Consider the following 19287-nt stretch of genomic DNA (forward strand, 5'->3'; position numbering starts at 1 on the left):
GTCAGCTTTTCAATTTTCCCAACATAACCATAAAAGCTATTAAACTCAAAAACCAATAATGTGTCGTAAAAGAAAATTAGTACTTAATTTATCTTCTCCCATCCTCCTTCCTTTCAGGACCCATTCCCGTACATGTCTTTGCAACTGAGGACTTTTGGGACAGCCCACATCTGCTAATGCTATTCTAAAACCAGTTGATAAGAGGAGCACAAGACTAAGTGGATTATCTTGCCCTCCAATTTTTCTCTGGAAGAGACAGGGAGGAAATGCTGTTCTGAACAATCTGACTGTAACTCAGTACTCTCTGTGTGGGTAATCATAGGTTAAAATTTCCCTTCATTAATTGGTGTAGCACATGAGAACAGCAGTGTTTCATTTCATCTAGACATTAAAATGTCACTGAGCAGGAAATGTTATAGCAGACTTAAAAGGCTATGTGCATATACAATGCTAATGGACAACTAGTGTGATGCAGTGGCCTTGAATATTGAACAGTGCAATGTAAACACTTGCTTATGTCCTGTATTCACACATGTACATTCCTACACTCAGTAGGTAGTTCAGTATGCAGCCCTTTTAATAAAGCCTGTGTGCGTATAGAGGATGGAATACTGAGGAGACCAGGTGCACAGTGGACAATTGAACTGCCTTTCAGAACTGGGACCAAGATATGGATCCAGAGTAGATTTTTGAGATGAAAGCCTTATTTTGCATGGCTGTTTAGCAACACCATCAGCTAGGCCAATTTTAAGCCAGTGGGGAAGGAGCCCAAAAATGACTTGGTACTAAGTCTGCAGTTTCACTAACTATTAGGAAGATGTTGTAAAAAATGCTGAATTAGTGTAAATTGAAGATGATATTCTTTGGGGAAGGGACATGGAGGAGACAGAAGCTATCTTTGAGGTTAAAAGAATCTGAGCTGCATTTAATTCATGCAAGCCAAAGGGGTTTATTACTCATACTAGGGAAAGGCAAAAATTAAAATTCCATTCCCCACTAGACAAAATTTTTATAAAACATTATATAGTAAGTTAACAGGTAATGTGTGGTATAGTTTGAGGCCCTCAGAAGATAATGGAATGAATTTCAGCTGGCAAGATAACCACGTCAAAGCAGAGTTAAATGGATTTTTTTTTATGGGATGGTAGATACAAAAGGAGAGAGCATGGGTGACATCATGTGATATCCATGACCAGCCTAGTTATGATTACTGACAAATGTAAACAATTCTAATTTATTCTTCCCACACACCTAAAAAAAGTGTGCATGGTATTGGGTGGTCAACAAGCAATACCACAATTTTTTTTAATTACAGGGAGGCTCAAATCTGAAGTACAATCTATCAGCTATGTCGGAGACACAAAAAGTTTTGCGATGTAGGATTCTTCCTAATACTGTTCAAACTCTCTGAGCCAGTGCCCAGGAAGAGCTTCTTCAGATCATTTGATAGATCCTGGACCAGGCTGTGAAATGGATTTTTGGAGGCCTGGGGAAGAAATCATGCAGAAAAGAAGGGCTTTGGCTTGCAGCAAGATTTTATCAGCACTCTGGAAGGAGTATCAATCTCATGGCAATGAACAAACATAAGAAAAAAATATTTAAATGTCTATCACTGTGGTAATATTTAATTTGGGCAACATACTTGATGGAGATGAAATGGAAGTATCTGTAATTTTGTATTAGCAAAGCCCCTATTTATAATAAATTTGATCGAGCAGTTGATGATGAACAATGAAGTGTGTAGCATTGACTATGAACATCTATATTAGCAAGGTATACAATCTATCCTTGTGTGTACTTCCACCATGAAGGTCGATGTCCAACAGCTGAAGAATTGCCAAAATTTAGCACAACAGGTGTGAGAAAGTGCCATCTGAAAACCAACTCCGAGTCAACATGTTCAAATATCCAAATCTAACTTTGTTTGGGTCACAAAGGTGCAAGCAGTTTCTGCTGAACCTTTGCACCTCCAACTGGTGATGCTACAGTGGGTACAGTTAGATTCCATGTTGCTGCCATCCTTCTGACTGCAATGCAATGACTGATTATAGCAAGATGTGCTGCTCTTCACCCTGTTTCTAAGGAAGCTCTTGTATCTGTTGTCTGGTGAGGACTCAAACCAATAATTGTCTGACCAATTAACAATGGTTCCTCAACTTGTGAGGAGATGGAGTTCTTTGTGGTGAAATGCATGCAAGGTTGCGTGCATGTGATAAAAGTTTGGAACAGAGTCAGTCCATAGCAGACATCACCATTCATACCTAAGCCAGGTGCACAGATATTTCACCAGAAAGCATGGATTGTTTAGATTAGGTTGGAAGGGCAGACCCAGCACTGAAGGAAATGATGCTTCCCAGCTGGCTCCAGATATCTCTGAAAAATTAGATCCTAATAGGTCCTAGCTGGGTAAACAACAGGAAACTTATTGGTGGGATATTTCACAACCTTAGCAGACGGTCCCAAAGCGTTGGTGGTTCTGAACCTGCACCCAAGATCGCTTGATAGTGTCTCCCTATGGGAGGAGGGTGCATACCTTGTATCAGGCAAACAAAAATTCTGGATTTCTAGTAGCTTGAGTTAGGGACTCTTAAGTATAGGAAAGCATCTTTCCACATAAGACATCTGACAGACCAAAGGAAAAACTACAAAATTCTCAAACACACCTTCCAGAATATACTGAAAGAACTTGAAACTGAGGCCAGACTGCCTTGCTCTCCCAAGCAAAGATGAGAAAGATATCCTGTGAGAACTATGTTTAATGAAATCGTTAACTCATCCTTCATAAATGCACTTTCAGTTTTGGGGAAACGTCATTATATAATCAATTTAGATATCAGTATCTTTTCTAAAGAGAAGTTTCCAGTCCATGGAAATCCACGTTTCACGATAGTAAGATAATAAGCACATTTATCAAACAGAAATCTAAAGGAAGTCACCAGTTAAGACAAGTTTCACCTCCAACAATGAGTTTATAACTATATCTACAATGCAAAACATTGAAATTTTTGAAAAAAATTCTAATTACAGCATTAATTGGAATATATATTAAATCTCAGACATGAAAAAGTCCTCCGCCCCAAACTAATACAATGAATTTTGAAAATTGTAAATAAAACATAACTAGACTAAAACTAAATGTTTTTAAATGTACACATTATTTTCCTTCAACTCAAATTCTAGGTGCATAGTTCAAATTTATTAACTGTAAACTACAATGATAAATGTGTTATTGGATTATGTTTGGGTATTTGGTCAATTCACAATATAAAAATCTTCCACAATGCATTCACTGAACTTGTGAAAACAATGTTTAAACAAGCAGAACCTTGTCATTCGACAAAATAAAGTGGAAGAAAATACAACATTGGAAATGCCTTGCTACGAGTATAAAAATCTCATTTGTACAATTTGTACAATATATTCCACTGACTGACATGGTCATGCCACCAAACACATCTTCCCTTCCTCTCTCCTTTGCGGATTCTGAAGGAGCTATTACTTCCGCAAGGCCCTGATCCACACTTCAATCACCCCCAGCACCCATTCCCTTTCCCACAGGACCTTGAATACAAACACAGGAGATGCAACTCCTGCTCTTTCATCCCCTCCCTTACCACCATCCAGGGCCCCAAACACTGCTTCTGGTCAAAAAAAGTGATCTACTTGTACTTCTCTCAAATTAGTTTACTGTATTCTTTGTTAACGATGAAGTCTCCTCTACACTGGGGAGATCATATACAGATCAGTTGATCACTTTGCTGATCTGTTCAGTCCATAAACTTGACCCCAAGCTTCCGGTGGCTTGCCATTTTAGTTCTCCATCCCACCCTGACCTCTCTGTCCTCAACCTCTTACGCTATCCTAATGAAGTTCAACAGATGATCAAAGTACAGCACTTCATCTTTCAATTAGGCACATTACAACCTCCTGGACTCATCTAAGTTCAACAATCTCCACGCACCTTTATGACAGTAGGGTGATTGTGCTGATGCCATTTACAGCTCGCTTAGATCCTTTTTTCTTCTGTTTTTTTTATTCATTCATGAGATGTGGGCTTCACTGGCTGGGCAACCATTTATTGCCCCTCCCTAATTGCCCTTGAGAAGGTGGTGGTGAGCTGCCTTCTTGAACTGCTGCAGTCCATGTGGTGTAGGTACAGATGCCTTACACCATCATCCCTTTTATTATTTAATCACTACCACCTTGCATTCCATCAGACCTTCACTTCTGTTGTTTCTTTCCCTGTCTCTGTAATTGTATAAAACCTGTTCCACCTTTAACTTGTTAACAGCTCTAACAAACGGTCATCGACCTGAAACTTTAACTGTTTCTCTCGCCATGGCTGGTGTCTGACCTGCTGAGTATTTCCAGCATTTTACCAATGGTTGTATCACTATCCAGTACATCCCTTATGAACAGACATGGGTGTCAGAAGAAAAAGTTAAAATATTGACGTGTCACACTGGTTAAAGTTAAATTTGCGGGTCTCTGCAGACCTAACTTCATAGAACTTAGTATTGCACGAAAAGAAGCCACTGAAAAAATTGTAAGTAAAGCTTCAAGTATTTTGAAGTTAATTGAAATTGTAATTCAGCATTTTCAGTTGCAGGTTTGGACTAAATATCTTCACTATTACTGTGGCTGCTGCTTAAAAGACATTCAAGTGTCACTTACATAGATTTCTTCAATGGTCAAGTGGGTAATAGTACTAAACCACAAAGCAGAAGAAACAGAAATCTCCAATTGGATTCAGAGTCTCTGCCAGGCTAAATCATAACTGCATGGCTGTTAGGGCACTACAATTGGCCTTAATTCTGAAGGACTATGGGGAGAGAGCAATGAAGTGAGAAGGAAAAGATCTTACTCCAGAATGCTATCCAATGAATGCTTCTGGAATGTCTTCATGTGTGGTTTTTAGGTGCAAACAGAGCTTGGGCCCAACTGTGATGCCCTCCATAATAAAACAGTGAGCCAAAAGTGCTTAGGTCAGAAAATTACATCTTAGTTGATCACATGTTTATTATTGAACAGTGGCCCATATATGGTATAGTTTTGGAAAGCAGTTTCCCAACCTGGCCCATGCTCATACTGATGTATTTTCACATTAGTAAAAGTAAAAGGTAAAAGTAGGGAAAATCCCAAGATATTCTATAAGTATATCAATGGGAAGAGGATAACCAGGGAAAGGGTAGGGCCCATTAGGGACCAAGGGGGCAATCTATGGGTGGAGCCAGAGAACATTGGTAGAGTGTTGAACAAATACTTCACATTCGTCATCACCCAAGAGAATGAGGATGAAGGTATCGAACTCAGGGAGAGGGACTGCAAGGTTCTTGAGCAAATTGATATAGGGAGTGACAAGGTATTGGAGGTGTTGGCAGGCTTAAAAGTGGACAAATCTCCAGGTCCGGATGATTTGTGTCCCAGACTGCTGAGGGAGTCATGGGAGGAGATCGCAAGGGCTCTGACCCAAATTTTTAATTCCTCTCTGGCCAGGGGAGAGGTGCCAGAGGACTGGAAAACAGCTAATGTGGCTCCGCTATTTAAGAAGGGTTGTAGAGATAAGCCAGAGAACTACAGGCCAGTGAGTCTCACGTCAGTGGTAGGAAAACTATTGGAGAAAATTCTGAAGGAGAGAATCTATCTCCACTTGGAGAGGCAAGGTTTGATCAGGGATAGTCAGCATGGCTTTGTCAGAGGGAGGTCATGCCTAACAAATTTGATTGAATTTTTTGAGGAGGTGACCAGGTGTGTAGATGAGGGTAATGCAGTTGATGTAGTTTATATGGATTTCAGCAAAGCCTTTGACAAGGTCCCACATGGGAGACTTATAAAGAAGGCAAATGCACATGGGATACAGGGTAATTTGATAAGGTGGATTCAAAATTGGCTTAGTTGTAGGAGACAGAGGGTGATGACAGAAGGCTGCTTTAGTGACTGAAAACCAGCGTCCGGTGGCGTACCACAGGGATCTGTGCTGAGTCCCCTATTATTCGTCATTTATATAAATGACATAGATGACTATGTGGGGGGGTAGGATTAGTAAATTTGAAGATGACACTAAGATTGGCCGGGTGGTTAACAGTGAGATTGAGTGTCTTGGGCTATAGGAAATAATAGACGGGATGGTCAAATGGACAGATAAGAGGCAGATGGAATTTAACCCTGAAAAGTGAGAGGTGATACACTTTGGAAGGAGTAATTTGACAAGGAAGTATTCAATGAACAGCATGACACTAGGAAGTTCTGAGGAACAAAGGGACCTTGGCGTGTGTGTCCATAGATCTCTGAAGGCGGAGAGGCATGTTAGTGGGATGGTGAAAAAGACATATGGTACATTTGCCTTTATCAATCGAGGCATAGATTAGAAAAGTAGGGAGGTCATGTTGGAGTTGTATAGAACCTTGGTGAGGCCACAGCTGGAGTACTGTGTGTAGTTCTGATTGCCACATTATAGGAAGGATGTGATTGCACTGGAGGGGGTGCAGAGGAGATTCACCAGGATGTTGCCTGGGATGAAACATTTAAGTTATGAAGAGAGGTTGGATAGACTTGTGTTGTTTTCATTGGAGCAGAGAAGACTGAGGGGCGACCTGATCGAGGTGTACAAGATTATGAGGGGCATGGATAGGGAGCAACTGTTCCCCTTAGTTGAAGGGTCAGTCACAAGGGGACACAAGTACAAGGTGAGGGGCAGGAGGTTTAGGGGGAATGTGAGGAAAAACCTTTTTACACAGAGGGTGGTGATGGACTGGAATGCGCTGCCTGGGAAGGTGGTGGAGGCGGGTTGCCTCACATCCTTTAAAAAGTACCTGGATGAGCACTTGGCACGTCATAACATTCAAGGCTATGGGCCAAGTGCTGGTAAATGGGATTAGGTAGGTAGGTCAAGTGTTTCTCATGTGTCAGTGCAGACTCGATGGGCTGAAGGGCCTCTTCTGCACTGCATGATTCTGTGATTAGAACAAAAACTGCTGTAAATACTCAGCAGGTCAGGTAGTATCTGTGGAGAGAGAAACAAAGTTAAAGTCACAGATTGATGACCTTTCATCAGACCTGGAGAAAGTTAGAGATGTAACAGATTTTAAGGAAGAGACAGGAAAGAACTAAAAGGTCTATGGAAGACAGGAGAAATTAAACGACAGAAGGAATGGTGATGGAAGGCAAAATGGCATGAAAAAGGGACCAGTGAAGAAAGAAAAGTTGAGTCTAGAAGTGTAAATAGTTATAACAGAACATTCATAATTACTATTGTCCAAAAAACGTGGGAGCAGTGATTATGCTCTGAATTTGCTGAACTCAAATGTTGAGTCCGGGAGGCTCTGAAGTGCCCCGTTGAAAGGTGAGGTGCCATTCCTGGAGGTTCGATTGAGCTCCACTGGAACTGTGTAGGAAGCGAAGGCAGCAATGTCAAGGTAGGAGTGGGGCAGAGAATTAAAATGACAGGCAACCAGAAGCTCGGTGCACACTTACTTGATCACCCAATTTACATTCCGTAGCAGCTCATACAGTATACTACAATGATAGTGGTGCAAGTAAATGCCTGTTTCACCTGCAGTGAGAAGCATGCCCTGGGGCTCCTGAAGTACCCCTCCTATATTTGGAAACTTACATTAGGCAAATAATAGCAGCTCTCAACTCTTACAGAGCACCTTAATCTTTAAGTGACTGTTAGCTAAAATTGAAGTTTGGGGAATTTGGCCAAGTGGAAGGAGACAGTGGACATAATAGGCAGGCACACTAATTGGCAGAACGTAACTAATGGTGATCTATGTTGGAGCATCAACTATTCACTTGATTCATCAATGACTACGATGATGGGATAGAAAGCCACCGGTCCAAATTTTCCAATGATACAAAGATAGACAACATTGCAAGTAGTGTAGATGGAAGCACAAAATTACAGAGATATTAATAGACTAAGTAAATGGGCAAAACTGAGGCAAATGTATTTCAATGTAGACAAATGTACGGCCATCAGGTGTTTTTCACGTGTCGGTGCAGACTCGATGGGCCGAAGGGCCTCTTCTGCACTGCGTGATTCTGTGATTAGAACAAAAACTGCTGTAAATACTCAGCCGAAATTGGATCTAAACAGGGTATTTCCGAAATGGTGAAAAGTTAGAAACAATGGAGTCCAAAGAGACTTGGTGTCCAGGTACACAGATTAAAATGCCATGAACAAGAAAATAATCAAAAAAGCTAATGGACTGCCGACTCTGACATCAAGAGGAAAGAATACAAGGGATTAGAAGTCATACTTCAGCTATACAAAGCTCTGGTTACATTTCACCTGGAGTACTGTGAGCAGTTCTGGGAACATCTTAGGAAGAACATACTGGCTTTGGAGGGCGTGCAGCATATAATTACGAGATTGCAACCTGGATTCCATGGATTAAATCACAAGGAGAGTTTAAACAAGCTAAGATTATATTCCCTGGAATTTAGAAAATTAAGGGGTGATCTGATTGAAGTTTTCAAGGTATTAAGGGGAATGGATCAATTAGATTGGAAGAAATTATTTTTCCCAGTTGGAGGGTCTTAGAGCCAAAGTGAATGGCAACACTTCCACACAAAAGGTGGTAGAAGTTTACAACTCTCTTCCGCAAAAGATAACCTATACGAGATCATCAACTGTTAATTTTATAAGTAAGATTGATAGATTTCCATTAACCAAAGGTATCAAAGGATATTGGGCAAAGGCAGGTATATTGAATTAGGTTGCAAATTAGCCACAGTCTCACTGAATTTTGGAACAGTGGCTAAATGGCCGACTCCTAAATTCTTTCAAATGCCCAAGACGACATAGTTTCAGACTTGAAATTGGAAAATGCAGGTTTGCCTGAAGTTCTTGCAACTCCAGGGCAAGTGAAACAAGGAGGAGTGAGTTGGGGGCACGGAAAGTAAATACCCATGTATATACTATACATGTAAGGGAAAGGTCACCCTTTTAGCCTGAGGCTTCCTGAAATATCCCCTCCAATATTTGTACACTTTTATTAGGCAAATAACAGCAGCTTTTAACTCTTAGAGCACTTTCACATGCCCAACACAAACAATGCCAAAATCTGAAACTTTGGATTAAAAAAATGGACATTTTATTTAGGTTCAAGTCAAAGGCAAAAAGCTCCGATTCTAGCGTTGCTATTTTCCCTTTCACCCCTCACCTGTGAGAAACTTACTTTGGTCTGCATAAAAAAGAAAAACCTGGCCCTTCAAAGCGCTTCAATTTCTTACTACAGTGCTTAAAAATGCTCTGTGGTCTCCCTCTGTGCGCCTCTTGGTCTTGTTCTCCCTTTGCCTCAAAGCTCTGATAAACATTAAACTTCACCTGATCAATAGCCGCATCGCAGCAATGGGGAGCATCATGAAATAAACTCGAACAAATATTTTCCAAAATATCTATATACTTACCTCAGAAGCATTATATGTTGCTTTTCTGAAAGTTTTCCAAAATTTTACAAAAATTAACTTATATAATACCTTTGTCACAGACAAACATCCAAGATACTCCATAAAAAGTGGGAGATTGGAAAAAAATAGACACTGCATGGGAATAGAAGTAGTGATGAAAGGAAAGTGAAAACCGAGCAAAAGAAAAGTTAGGGGTGATTGAAGGCATGTGGTTGACAGAATGAAGGCTTTCAGACTACTTATGAAGATGGGAAAGGGGTAGAACAAGGCAGAGGGGCTTGGGAAGAGTGTTCCAGAATGCAGGGCCATACCAACACAAAAAATGGTTACTAGCTGGACAAGGAGAAATACATGGTAAGCCAAAATCATATCAGCAAAGAAACAAGTTTAAAGGTGAAATTGTGAAGGTTCAAACAATGGAATGATGCCATGGAGATATTTAGAAACAAGGATAAGGATTCTGAAATCAGTCTGCTGGCAGCTCAGAAGCTATTGAAGGTTAGCTAGGTCAGGTGTACTGAATGGGTCAGTGCGTGACAGCATGTCGGTAGAAGTTTTGGAATTTATGTATGGTGCAGAACAGAAGACCATTGAAGAGAACTTTGGAGAGTCATGCCCGGAGGTGAAAAAGGTATGAGTGAGTGTTTCAGCTCCAGTGAGGTTGTAGAAATTGAACTAGGTTGTCTTGGCTGCACAATTTTGAAGCTTAGCTCAGAGTCAAACAGCCTGAGTAAAAAGCTGAAAAAGAGGGTGGAATCGAAAGACTAAAAGTGTAAAACTCCACCTGGTAGTCAACATTCTGATGAAAGGTCTCTCTCCATAGATACTGACTGACCTGCTGAGTGTGCCAGCATTTTCTGTTTCTATTTTAATCAATCAGCAAATTGGCTGATCCATGACTTGATTTCAGAATGCTGGTGTAAAAACAGATCTATCTAGATGTCCTTGTACATGAATCACAAGAGGTTAGCATGCAGATAAAGCAAGTAATTAGGAAGACAAATTGAATGTTGGCCTTTATTGCAAGAGGAATGGAGTATAAAAGTAGGAAAGTCTTGCTACAACTGTTGGTGAGACTGCACCTAGAGTACTGTGTACAGTTTTGGTCTCTTTATTTAAGGAAGGATATACCTGCATTGCAGTCAGTTCATGAAAGTTCATTGGGTTGATTCCTAGGATGAAGGGTTTGTCTTACGAGGAAAATCTGAACAGGTTGAGCCTAAACTCATTTTAGTTCAGAAGAATGAAATGTGATCTTATTGAAACATATAAGATTCTGAAAAGGCTTGACAGGAATGAGGGCGTTTCCCTTTATGCAGGAATCTAGAACTGGAGGTATAGTTTAAAAATAAGGGGTCTCCTATTCAAGACGAAGATGAGGAGGAATTTTTTTCTCTCAGGTGATCGTTAATCTTTTGAATTATTTTCCCCAGTGTTAAGTGGAGGCTGGGTCATTGAATATATTCAAGGCTGAGTTAGACAGATTTTTGATCAACAAGGGAATCAAGGGTTATGGGGGACAGGCAGAAATGTTGTTACGGTTACAATCAGATCAGCCAAGTACAATGAATCAAGGAGAAGGCTTGACAATGGCTTCTCTCGCTCCTATTTATTACGATGTTACATGTGTTCAAATCCCAGTATATGGGATGGTGGAATTTAAATTCAATTAATTGATTATATCCAAAATTAAAAGCTAGCCTCATTAAGTAGACTGATTTTTGATCTGCAAGGGAGTCAAAGGTAATGAGAGACAGGCAAGAAAGTGGAGTTGAGGCCACAATCAGATCTTAATGGCAGAGCAGGCTCAAGGGGCCAAATAGCTTACTCCTTGCTCTTATATCAGACAGCATAATATTAATCAATGATGATGACACAAGTAGGTCTAATAGTTGGCTTGCAGTTTAGAAATGCCGACAGCTTAGTCCCTAACCTGTATTGAGCTAGCCCATTCACAAAGGTGACACAATTTTCTTGATCTGACAATGAGCCACAACTCCAATCACTAACCTGATGGAGAAACAGTTTGAGTTCGAAAGAAATTTAGATAAGTGGTTCCTTAAACGGAAGTTCACAGTCTGCCTATTTTAAAAAGGAAGGCACTGTATAAAGAAGTTATGTATGAAGTATCTTGAACATTGGCTTACAATATTTAAGGTATTATGTGGCTGACTAGCAATGTTCAGACAGAAAGGCGCAAGATAATTCCTTGCTACTAGCTATGCTGTAGAAAGAGCTTTTATTACAAGGGGGATGGAGTATAAAAGTGGGAAGTCTTGCTGCAACTGTACAGGGCATTGTTGAGGCTACACCTAGAGTACTGGGTACAGTTTTGGTCTCTTAAGGGGGGATATACTTGCACTGGAAGCAGTTCAGAGAAGATTCACTAGGTTGATTCCTGGGATGAAGGGATCGTATTATGAGGAAAGGTTGAGCACGTTGGACCTGTACTCATTGGAGTTTAGAAGGAAAGAACCAAAATTGATGCATCATTTACTCTACATAAACACTTTGGTCGCCCTTATTTGATGTATATTTTTTAAGTAGATGGATGCATCGACTCATCCGATTTCCAGTCCCTTGAAGGGCATCCTGGAAATGCAATTACGTGTATGCAATAAGTGCACCATTATGATTTATTAATGAGAGCCATGCTAATGCATTACCTTCAGGTAATTTTCGTTTCCCTGTTGCTGGTTTTGTTTTCTTGCTTCTGACAGAAGAGCCTCTGCTGCTAATTCCACTGACAACAGACATTGTATCATCATCACCAGTGAGTAAGGAGTTTCTATATGATATTAATGGAAGCCACACATCTTCCCTGTGCAACATCATTTGCTCAGTCATAAACTTCTCGAGGTAAACATAGCTGAAATTGGAAAAACACACTTCAATAATTATTCAATAAAGGTCCAACTGCATTGCAAAATAACTAACATTTTACAGCAGCTAAAGCAAAATTGCACACAATTTTAAAGTTTGTTATTCTGCATCTACAATCAAGTACTGTACTTACAGTGTTCTCTTGTCTTGTCTGAGAAGTTTAGAAGAGAATTCACTTAGGATATCAAGAAAAGCTAAATTCACAGCAGGATATCCTTCTCCATTTACATTGGGTTCCTTGAAGGCAAAATCGATGCCGTCTCTGCAAATTCATTAACAAATTAAAACTAGAAAATAACCAATGAATTCTCAAAGTATTACAATTAAAATACAAGTAGGATACTGAATTTGACATACAGGGTGAAAGGTCATTTATCTATGCTCAGGAGTCATACTTTCAGTTATTACACATTTCAGATAATCCACTTAAACTAGGCTGTAGTAGTTCATTGCAAAATAAAAATATTATGGATAGAGATCGGCTAATTATCTTGAATTAGCTGAAGATTAAAATAAAAACAGAAAATGATGGAAATATTCAGCAGCTCTGGTTCTGTGGAGCGGGAAACAGAGTTGATGTTTCAATTTAATGACCTTTTATCAGAACTGAACAAAGTTAGAGATGTATCAGGTTTTAACAGAGGCATGGAAAGTGATGGAGGTACCAATAACAGGGTGGAAGGCAGAAGAGATTAAGAAAAGGGGTGACAGTGTAAGGCAAAAGTAGATGGCAAAAATAAACAAAAGATGGGTCTAGAGCACATTTTAAGTGGAAGAAGTAAAATCATCACCAACAGCTGCCATCTAAAAGCAAAAATGAATAATGAGGCAGAAGTTATTATTTGAAATTGCTGAACTCAATTTGGAGTTTATAAAGCTATAGTGTGCCTAATCGAAAAATAAACTGCTGTTCCTCGAGCTTATATTGAGCTTCATTGGAACATAGCAGAAGACCAAGGACAGAGAAGTCAAAATGGAAGTGGGGCAGAGAATTAAAATGACAGGTGACCGAGACAGCTTAGGAACAATCCTTGTGGATTGAACAGAGCAATGCGGTCACCCAATCTGCATTTTATCTCCTTAATGTAGAGGAGGCTGCATCATTAGCAACAAATGCAGTATGCTAAATTGAAGTAAATAAACCGCTGTTTCACCTAGGAGGAGCGTCAGGGGCCTTGGGCAATGAATAGGGGCTGGACCACATGACCTCCTGCCCCACTTCCTGGATTCCATTTTCCTAGTTTCTCCGTTTTATCTGTTCTGATAATACCAAAGTCCATATCAGTGTTTCTGATACATCTTCCTTTCTCCTCAACAAAGGTTTCTCCCCACTATTGTCAACCATGCCAGCTCCATTTCCTGCATTTATGCTCTCACCCCTTCCCCTTCCTCCCAAAACCACAACAGAGTTCTCATCCTTACTTTGCACCCTTCCAGCTTCCACATTCAACAGGTCATCCATCACCATTTCCTCCACCTCCAGTATGATCCCACCACCAAACACATCTTACTCTCCCCTTTCTGCATTTTCAAAGAACCGTTACCTCCACGAAACCCTAGACCACTCCTCAATCACCCCAACATCCTCTTCCCCTTCCCATGGCACCTTCCCATGCATGCAGTGATACAACACCTGTACTTTTACCTCCTCCCTTCTCATCTCCAAGGTCCCAAACATCCAGGTGAAACTGCGATTTTGTTCTACTTCTTTCAATTTAGAATTCTGTATTCACTATTCATGATGCAACCGCCACAATATTGTGGAGGCCAACTCAGATTGGGTGACTGCTTGCAAAACACCTCCAGTCAGTGTACAAGCCTGAATGTGAAGCTTCAAGTCACTTGTCATTTAAATTCTCCACCTGCTCCCACCTCTCTGCCCTTGTCCTCCAACATTGTTCCAACACAAGCTCAAGGAACAGCAATGCATCTTGCAATTCAGCATTTCACAGCTTCCAGACGTAACATTGAGTTCAACATTTTCAGATCTTTACCTCAGCAATTTTGTTTTAGGATGGCACCACCATCACTTTTGTCATTTAATTTCCCCTACCTTCCACCCTATCATAGACCACCTTTGCTCTTTGTCCCACCCACTTGGCCTTTCCTCTGCACTTGCTTAAAGCCTGTTACATTTCTAACTTTTCCATTATGATGAAACACCATCAACCTGAAAAGAATAACCTGTTTCTATCCCCACAGTTGTGATCAAACCTACTGAGTATTTCCAGCCCAACCATCTTCAGCTGTTTCATCCTTCTATCCTTCCTATTAACAAAAGGTCAAAAGTGGGGATGTTCAGTGATGATTGCACAATGTTCAACACCATTCACGACTCCTCAGACACTGAAACAGTCCATGTCCAAATGCAGCAAGATCTGGACAAGATGCAGGCTTGGGCTGACAAGTGGCAAGTAACATTTGTGCCACACAAGTGCCGGGCAATGACCATCTCCAACAAGAGAAAATTTAACCATCGCCCCATGACATTCAATGGCATTACTATCACTGATTCCCCCACTATCAACGTCCTGGGGGCCACCACTGACCAGAAACTGAACTGGACTAGCCATATAAATACTGTGGCTACAAGACCAAGTCAGAGGCTAGGAATCCTGTGGCGATTAACTCACCTCCTGACTCCCAAGGTTTGTCCACCATTTAAAAAGGCACAAGTCAGGAGTGTGATGGAATACTCTCCACTTGCCTGGACGTGTTCAGCTCCAACAACAGTCAAGAAGTTTGACACCATCCAGGACAAAGCAGCTCACTTGACTGGCACTTCATCCACAAACATTCACTCCCTCCACCACTGACGCACAGTGGTAGCAGTGTGTACCATCTACAAGATGCTCTGTAGGGACTCACCAAGCCTCCTTAGACAGCATTTTCCAAACCCACGACCTCTACCATCTAGAAGGATAAGGGCAGCAGGTACATGGGAACATCACCACCTGGAAGTTCCCCTCCAAGTCACTCAACATCCTGACTCGAAAATATATCGCCATTCCTTCACTGTCGCTGAGTCAAAATCCTGGAATTCCCTTCCTAACAGCACTGTGCGTATACCTACACCACATGGGCTGCAGTGGTTCAATAAGGCAGCTCACCACCACCTTCTCAAGGTCAATTAGGAATGGGCAATAAATGCTGGCCCACATCCCATGAATGAATAAAAAGAATTTCAGATTTTCAGAATCCATTGTATTTTGCTTTTGAGATTACAAGAGTTTTCACCAGACTCATTCCCTTCAATAAATAGGCAACTCTTGTACTTGTCTGCAAAAATTTGATCCAAGCCTTTGAAATGCAGAGGCATAGATGCAATTCAGCAGCCAGTTAAATTTAGCATTCAAGTATTTAAGTAGAGGCCACAGGCTAAAAAATTAACTAGACTTGAGAAAGAGTACACATTAAACTCCATTACTGGCCATATGAAACTAATCCACAGCAAAAGCATTTAACAAACCGTGTTAATTAACATCTTCAAAAAGAGCTGGATAAGTACTGATCTGGTTTGGAATGGGATCATATATCATAGAGAAGGGTCACAGACAGATGATTAAGCACTCCACAGGACATGATGGCACTGGTGCTGCTGGGGTAAATGACTGTAGAGTGCAGAAAGCCAGGGCGAATTGTGGAAATCAATGGGAAGATAAATGTGTTGTAGTTTTATTTGATTGCATTTTGAGAATGAATGTTTATGAAAAACATCTCCTTGGGAGATTAACTGGGTAAACTCCAATAAAAAAATACTGTACTACACTTGTGAAAGGAGTGGACCTGACCTTGAGCTCAGCCTCTAACCCCATATTCTCTCCTACCAAAACACCTATACCTACCTCTCTCAAATTGCCTGTCTCGCCCGACCTCAGTTTATCTGCTGCTCAAAGCCTCATCAATGCATTTGTTACCTCCAGATTATTCAAGGCCTTTCTAGTCAACCTCCCACCTCCATAAACTTGAGCTCACCCGAGGTTCCATTGCCTGTATCCTAACTCACAATAAGTCCTGTTCATCCATCACTTCAGTACTAGCTAACCTACACTGGCTCCTGGATTGGCAATAATGTCTCGACGTGTCTTGGTATTAAATTTCTATCTGATGAAGCACCTGGGGATGTTTTTGCTATGTGAAAGGCACTATATAAATGTGAGTTGCTATTGACGGACTGAATTTGTTTTTTGTTACTGTGCTTTTTGATCTTAGTGTCGTCCACCCTAGAAACCATGCCTTCCAGAAAGAAAAATATTTTTAAATACAACAAAACAAAGACTTACTTGTGTAGCATTGCTACAGCTTCTCTGGTTTTTAGCTGATCTAAGCCAAACGTTAGTGAGAAACGTCGAGCAAGTTCTTTAACTCCACTAAAACCAGGAGCTGTTCGATCAAAGTTAAGTCCAAGGTCTTGTTCCAACTCGTTAAACAACTGCGAGGAATTAAAAAATCATAATGTGCATGGGGTAGCAAGTAATTCTCAAAAGGACATAAAAATGCTGAGAGATATGTAATGTCTTGAAAAATAAAATAATCCACTTATTAATTATAATCAAGCTTGGTTGATTAACAAATTTAACTATTTCACTTGTATTTTTCCTCTCTCTTGCTTTTTCCACCAATACTGTATCCTTTTCATGGCCTGACTGGAATATTGCATGCAAAGAAACCAATTACCTTTAACATTTTTGAACACCATCAAAAACCAAAAATAGATGGGTTTTAGAAATAGCTTTGGTTAATATAATGAAGAACTCTATTCCAAATATGTAAAAACAAGCCAGGAAAATGAAAATGCAAACTAAACATGTTAATGCACATTATTTAGATTTAGGTAATGGTTATTTTCACTATACTATAATTCTTCATCCAAGACAAATAATCTGATAAATTATCAAAAAATCATAACATAGGAATGTGCCTGATATGTGCTGAGTAAATAATAGCCCCTAAAAGAACTCAAGGTTTCATCTTTCAGGATTATCGTCTTATTCAACATATTGATAACAGTTTTAATGTCCATTCAAGTACCTTGTATGTTGTGCCCTGAATATTGTTTGTTGTTACAGAAACCGTCCTAATTTGTAGCCCAACTCTTCTTCCAAAAAGATCTGAAATCTTACCTGCTGTAAGCTAAGTATGAGGGTCTTTGCACACTGAATTTTGTCAGTTTGTCTGCACTTGCTCATAGTTTCCTTGATGATGTCTCCATAGTCATTGTAATACTAAGTATAAACAATCATGGTTTTAGTAAGCACGATGGATTAATTAGTTATTTAACAATTCTGATAATTGGGTCTAAAATGTACAAATTCTAACAACCCATGGCAATAGTTTAGCACTGTATGGAACTTTTGGATATAGAACACATCTGTTCTATACATTCATTATTCACAAGGATCAAGCAGCAGCAGAATAACCTATGGTTTAAGTAAACAAGTCGCCCATTATGGAAGCTAGATTTATGCATGAACATACAGAACTGGGAGAAAACCTTTGTGATCCATCTGGCCAGTTCCATCTTTTTTAAAGCATGCTGTGCTCAAACCCCCATGTCATTTCTGCCTAAAACTAACCTGGTTCCCTCTTAATTTTTTTTTTAAACAAACTTGGTTAGCGCCAATGACTTTTTCTCTGGGATAAACCTCCCCAGCTTTGTTAGCAGCTCAGTTGCATGCAAAATTTAACGAAGTTCAGAAATGTTTACCTTCATGTACTGCTTAAAAATATCTGCAGCTGTATGCATGTCCACCACATTATATACAATTAATTTACAGAAAGCTGCAAGAAGGTTCCTTCTTTTATGTAAAGCTTCAATTTTACTAGCTTCATCGTCTTGATGTCCATCTGTAAAACACGGGAAATAATTATTACACGGGCAATAGTTTTTACTACTTATCAATTAAAAGTGAAGAAACTGTTAGCCACCTAGAATTGTCAACACTACAAGAATAGATGAAGCAGCACCTGGGCACTATTGCCAGCAACCAGGGAGAAAAACAGAACTTTATCCTTAATACTGCCTGCTGGAGCCACGGGCAACCTCACACTGCTTGGTGACATCACTTCCTGCCATCGCAGACAACCTGTTTCCTCAAAGCATCAACAGCTGATACCTCCAGCTCCTCTCCCCACACCACCAGCCTCCGCCATTTTCCTCTAACTTACAATGCTGTTCTAGTACATCTGGCTAAGGCCAGTCTCCTCTTTCCTACCTTTCACTAGTCTCGCTTACACTCCACTTTAATAATATTGAGAAGCAAGGGTTAATTAAGTCTTTTCTGGCAAATGGGGGTGAACAGAAACTGAACAGGTTTTCAAAGCAACAGGGAGAAGAGAAAGAGGGATTGAACTGGGAGAAGCATATTGCTTGTCCAGAATAGGGTAAAGAGGGACTCAGGAGCAAAAGACTGGGGGCGGGGGTTAGTGGGTCCGACTGGAGACAGATGCTTGTGGTTGCAGTAAAGGGAGAAGGTGATTGGAGACTGAAGGAGCACATGGGGTGGGGTTAAGGAAAAAGAGTGAGACAACAGAACACAAGTCAGCATTTCCTGCAGAGTCATGGCAACAGCAAAAGAAACAGCAATGTGGTGAGTGGAAGTGGTGCTCAGACAGGAGCCGTCAGTAAAGGGACGTGTGATATCATGAAATGGCTGAAGGCACTGGATACTGCAAAGGCTATGGGCCCTGACAATAGTCCAGCAATAGTACTGAAGATTGTGCTCCTGGGCTTGCCAGGCCCCAACCCAGCTGTTCCAGTACAGCTACAACACTGACATCTACCCGGCTATGTAGAAAATTGCCCAGGTATGTCCTGTACACAAAAAGCAGGACAAATCCAACCCGGCCAATTACCGCCCCATCAGCCGACTCTCCATCATCAGTAAAGTAACAGAAGGAGTCATCAACAGTGCTATCAAGTGGTACTTGCTTAGCAATAGCCTGCTCACTGACACCCAGTTTGGGTTCAGCCAGGGCCACTCAGCTCCT

At 40.6% G+C, this 19287-nt stretch overlaps 1 protein-coding gene across 5 annotated transcripts in view; it reads right to left on the reverse strand.

The window, feature by feature from the left end:
• stag2b (STAG2 cohesin complex component b) overlaps nt 1–19287 on the reverse strand; it is a 164991-nt gene that overhangs the window by 10305 nt on the left and 135399 nt on the right. For all 5 annotated transcript variants that reach the window (XM_078547460.1, XM_078547459.1, XM_078547458.1 and 2 more), the window contains 5 exons: nt 18005–18144; nt 17421–17522; nt 16581–16729; nt 12431–12559; nt 12081–12283 (listed from right to left, as the gene is read on the reverse strand). In XM_078547460.1, coding sequence (XP_078403586.1) covers nt 12081–12283; nt 12431–12559; nt 16581–16729; nt 17421–17522; nt 18005–18144 — 723 coding nt within the window. The remainder of the gene's footprint in view (nt 1–12080; nt 12284–12430; nt 12560–16580; nt 16730–17420; nt 17523–18004; nt 18145–19287) is intronic.

This window comes from Cetorhinus maximus, chromosome 8 (assembly GCF_964194155.1).
Source record: "Cetorhinus maximus chromosome 8, sCetMax3.hap1.1, whole genome shotgun sequence".
Lineage (NCBI taxonomy): Eukaryota > Metazoa > Chordata > Chondrichthyes > Lamniformes > Cetorhinidae > Cetorhinus > Cetorhinus maximus.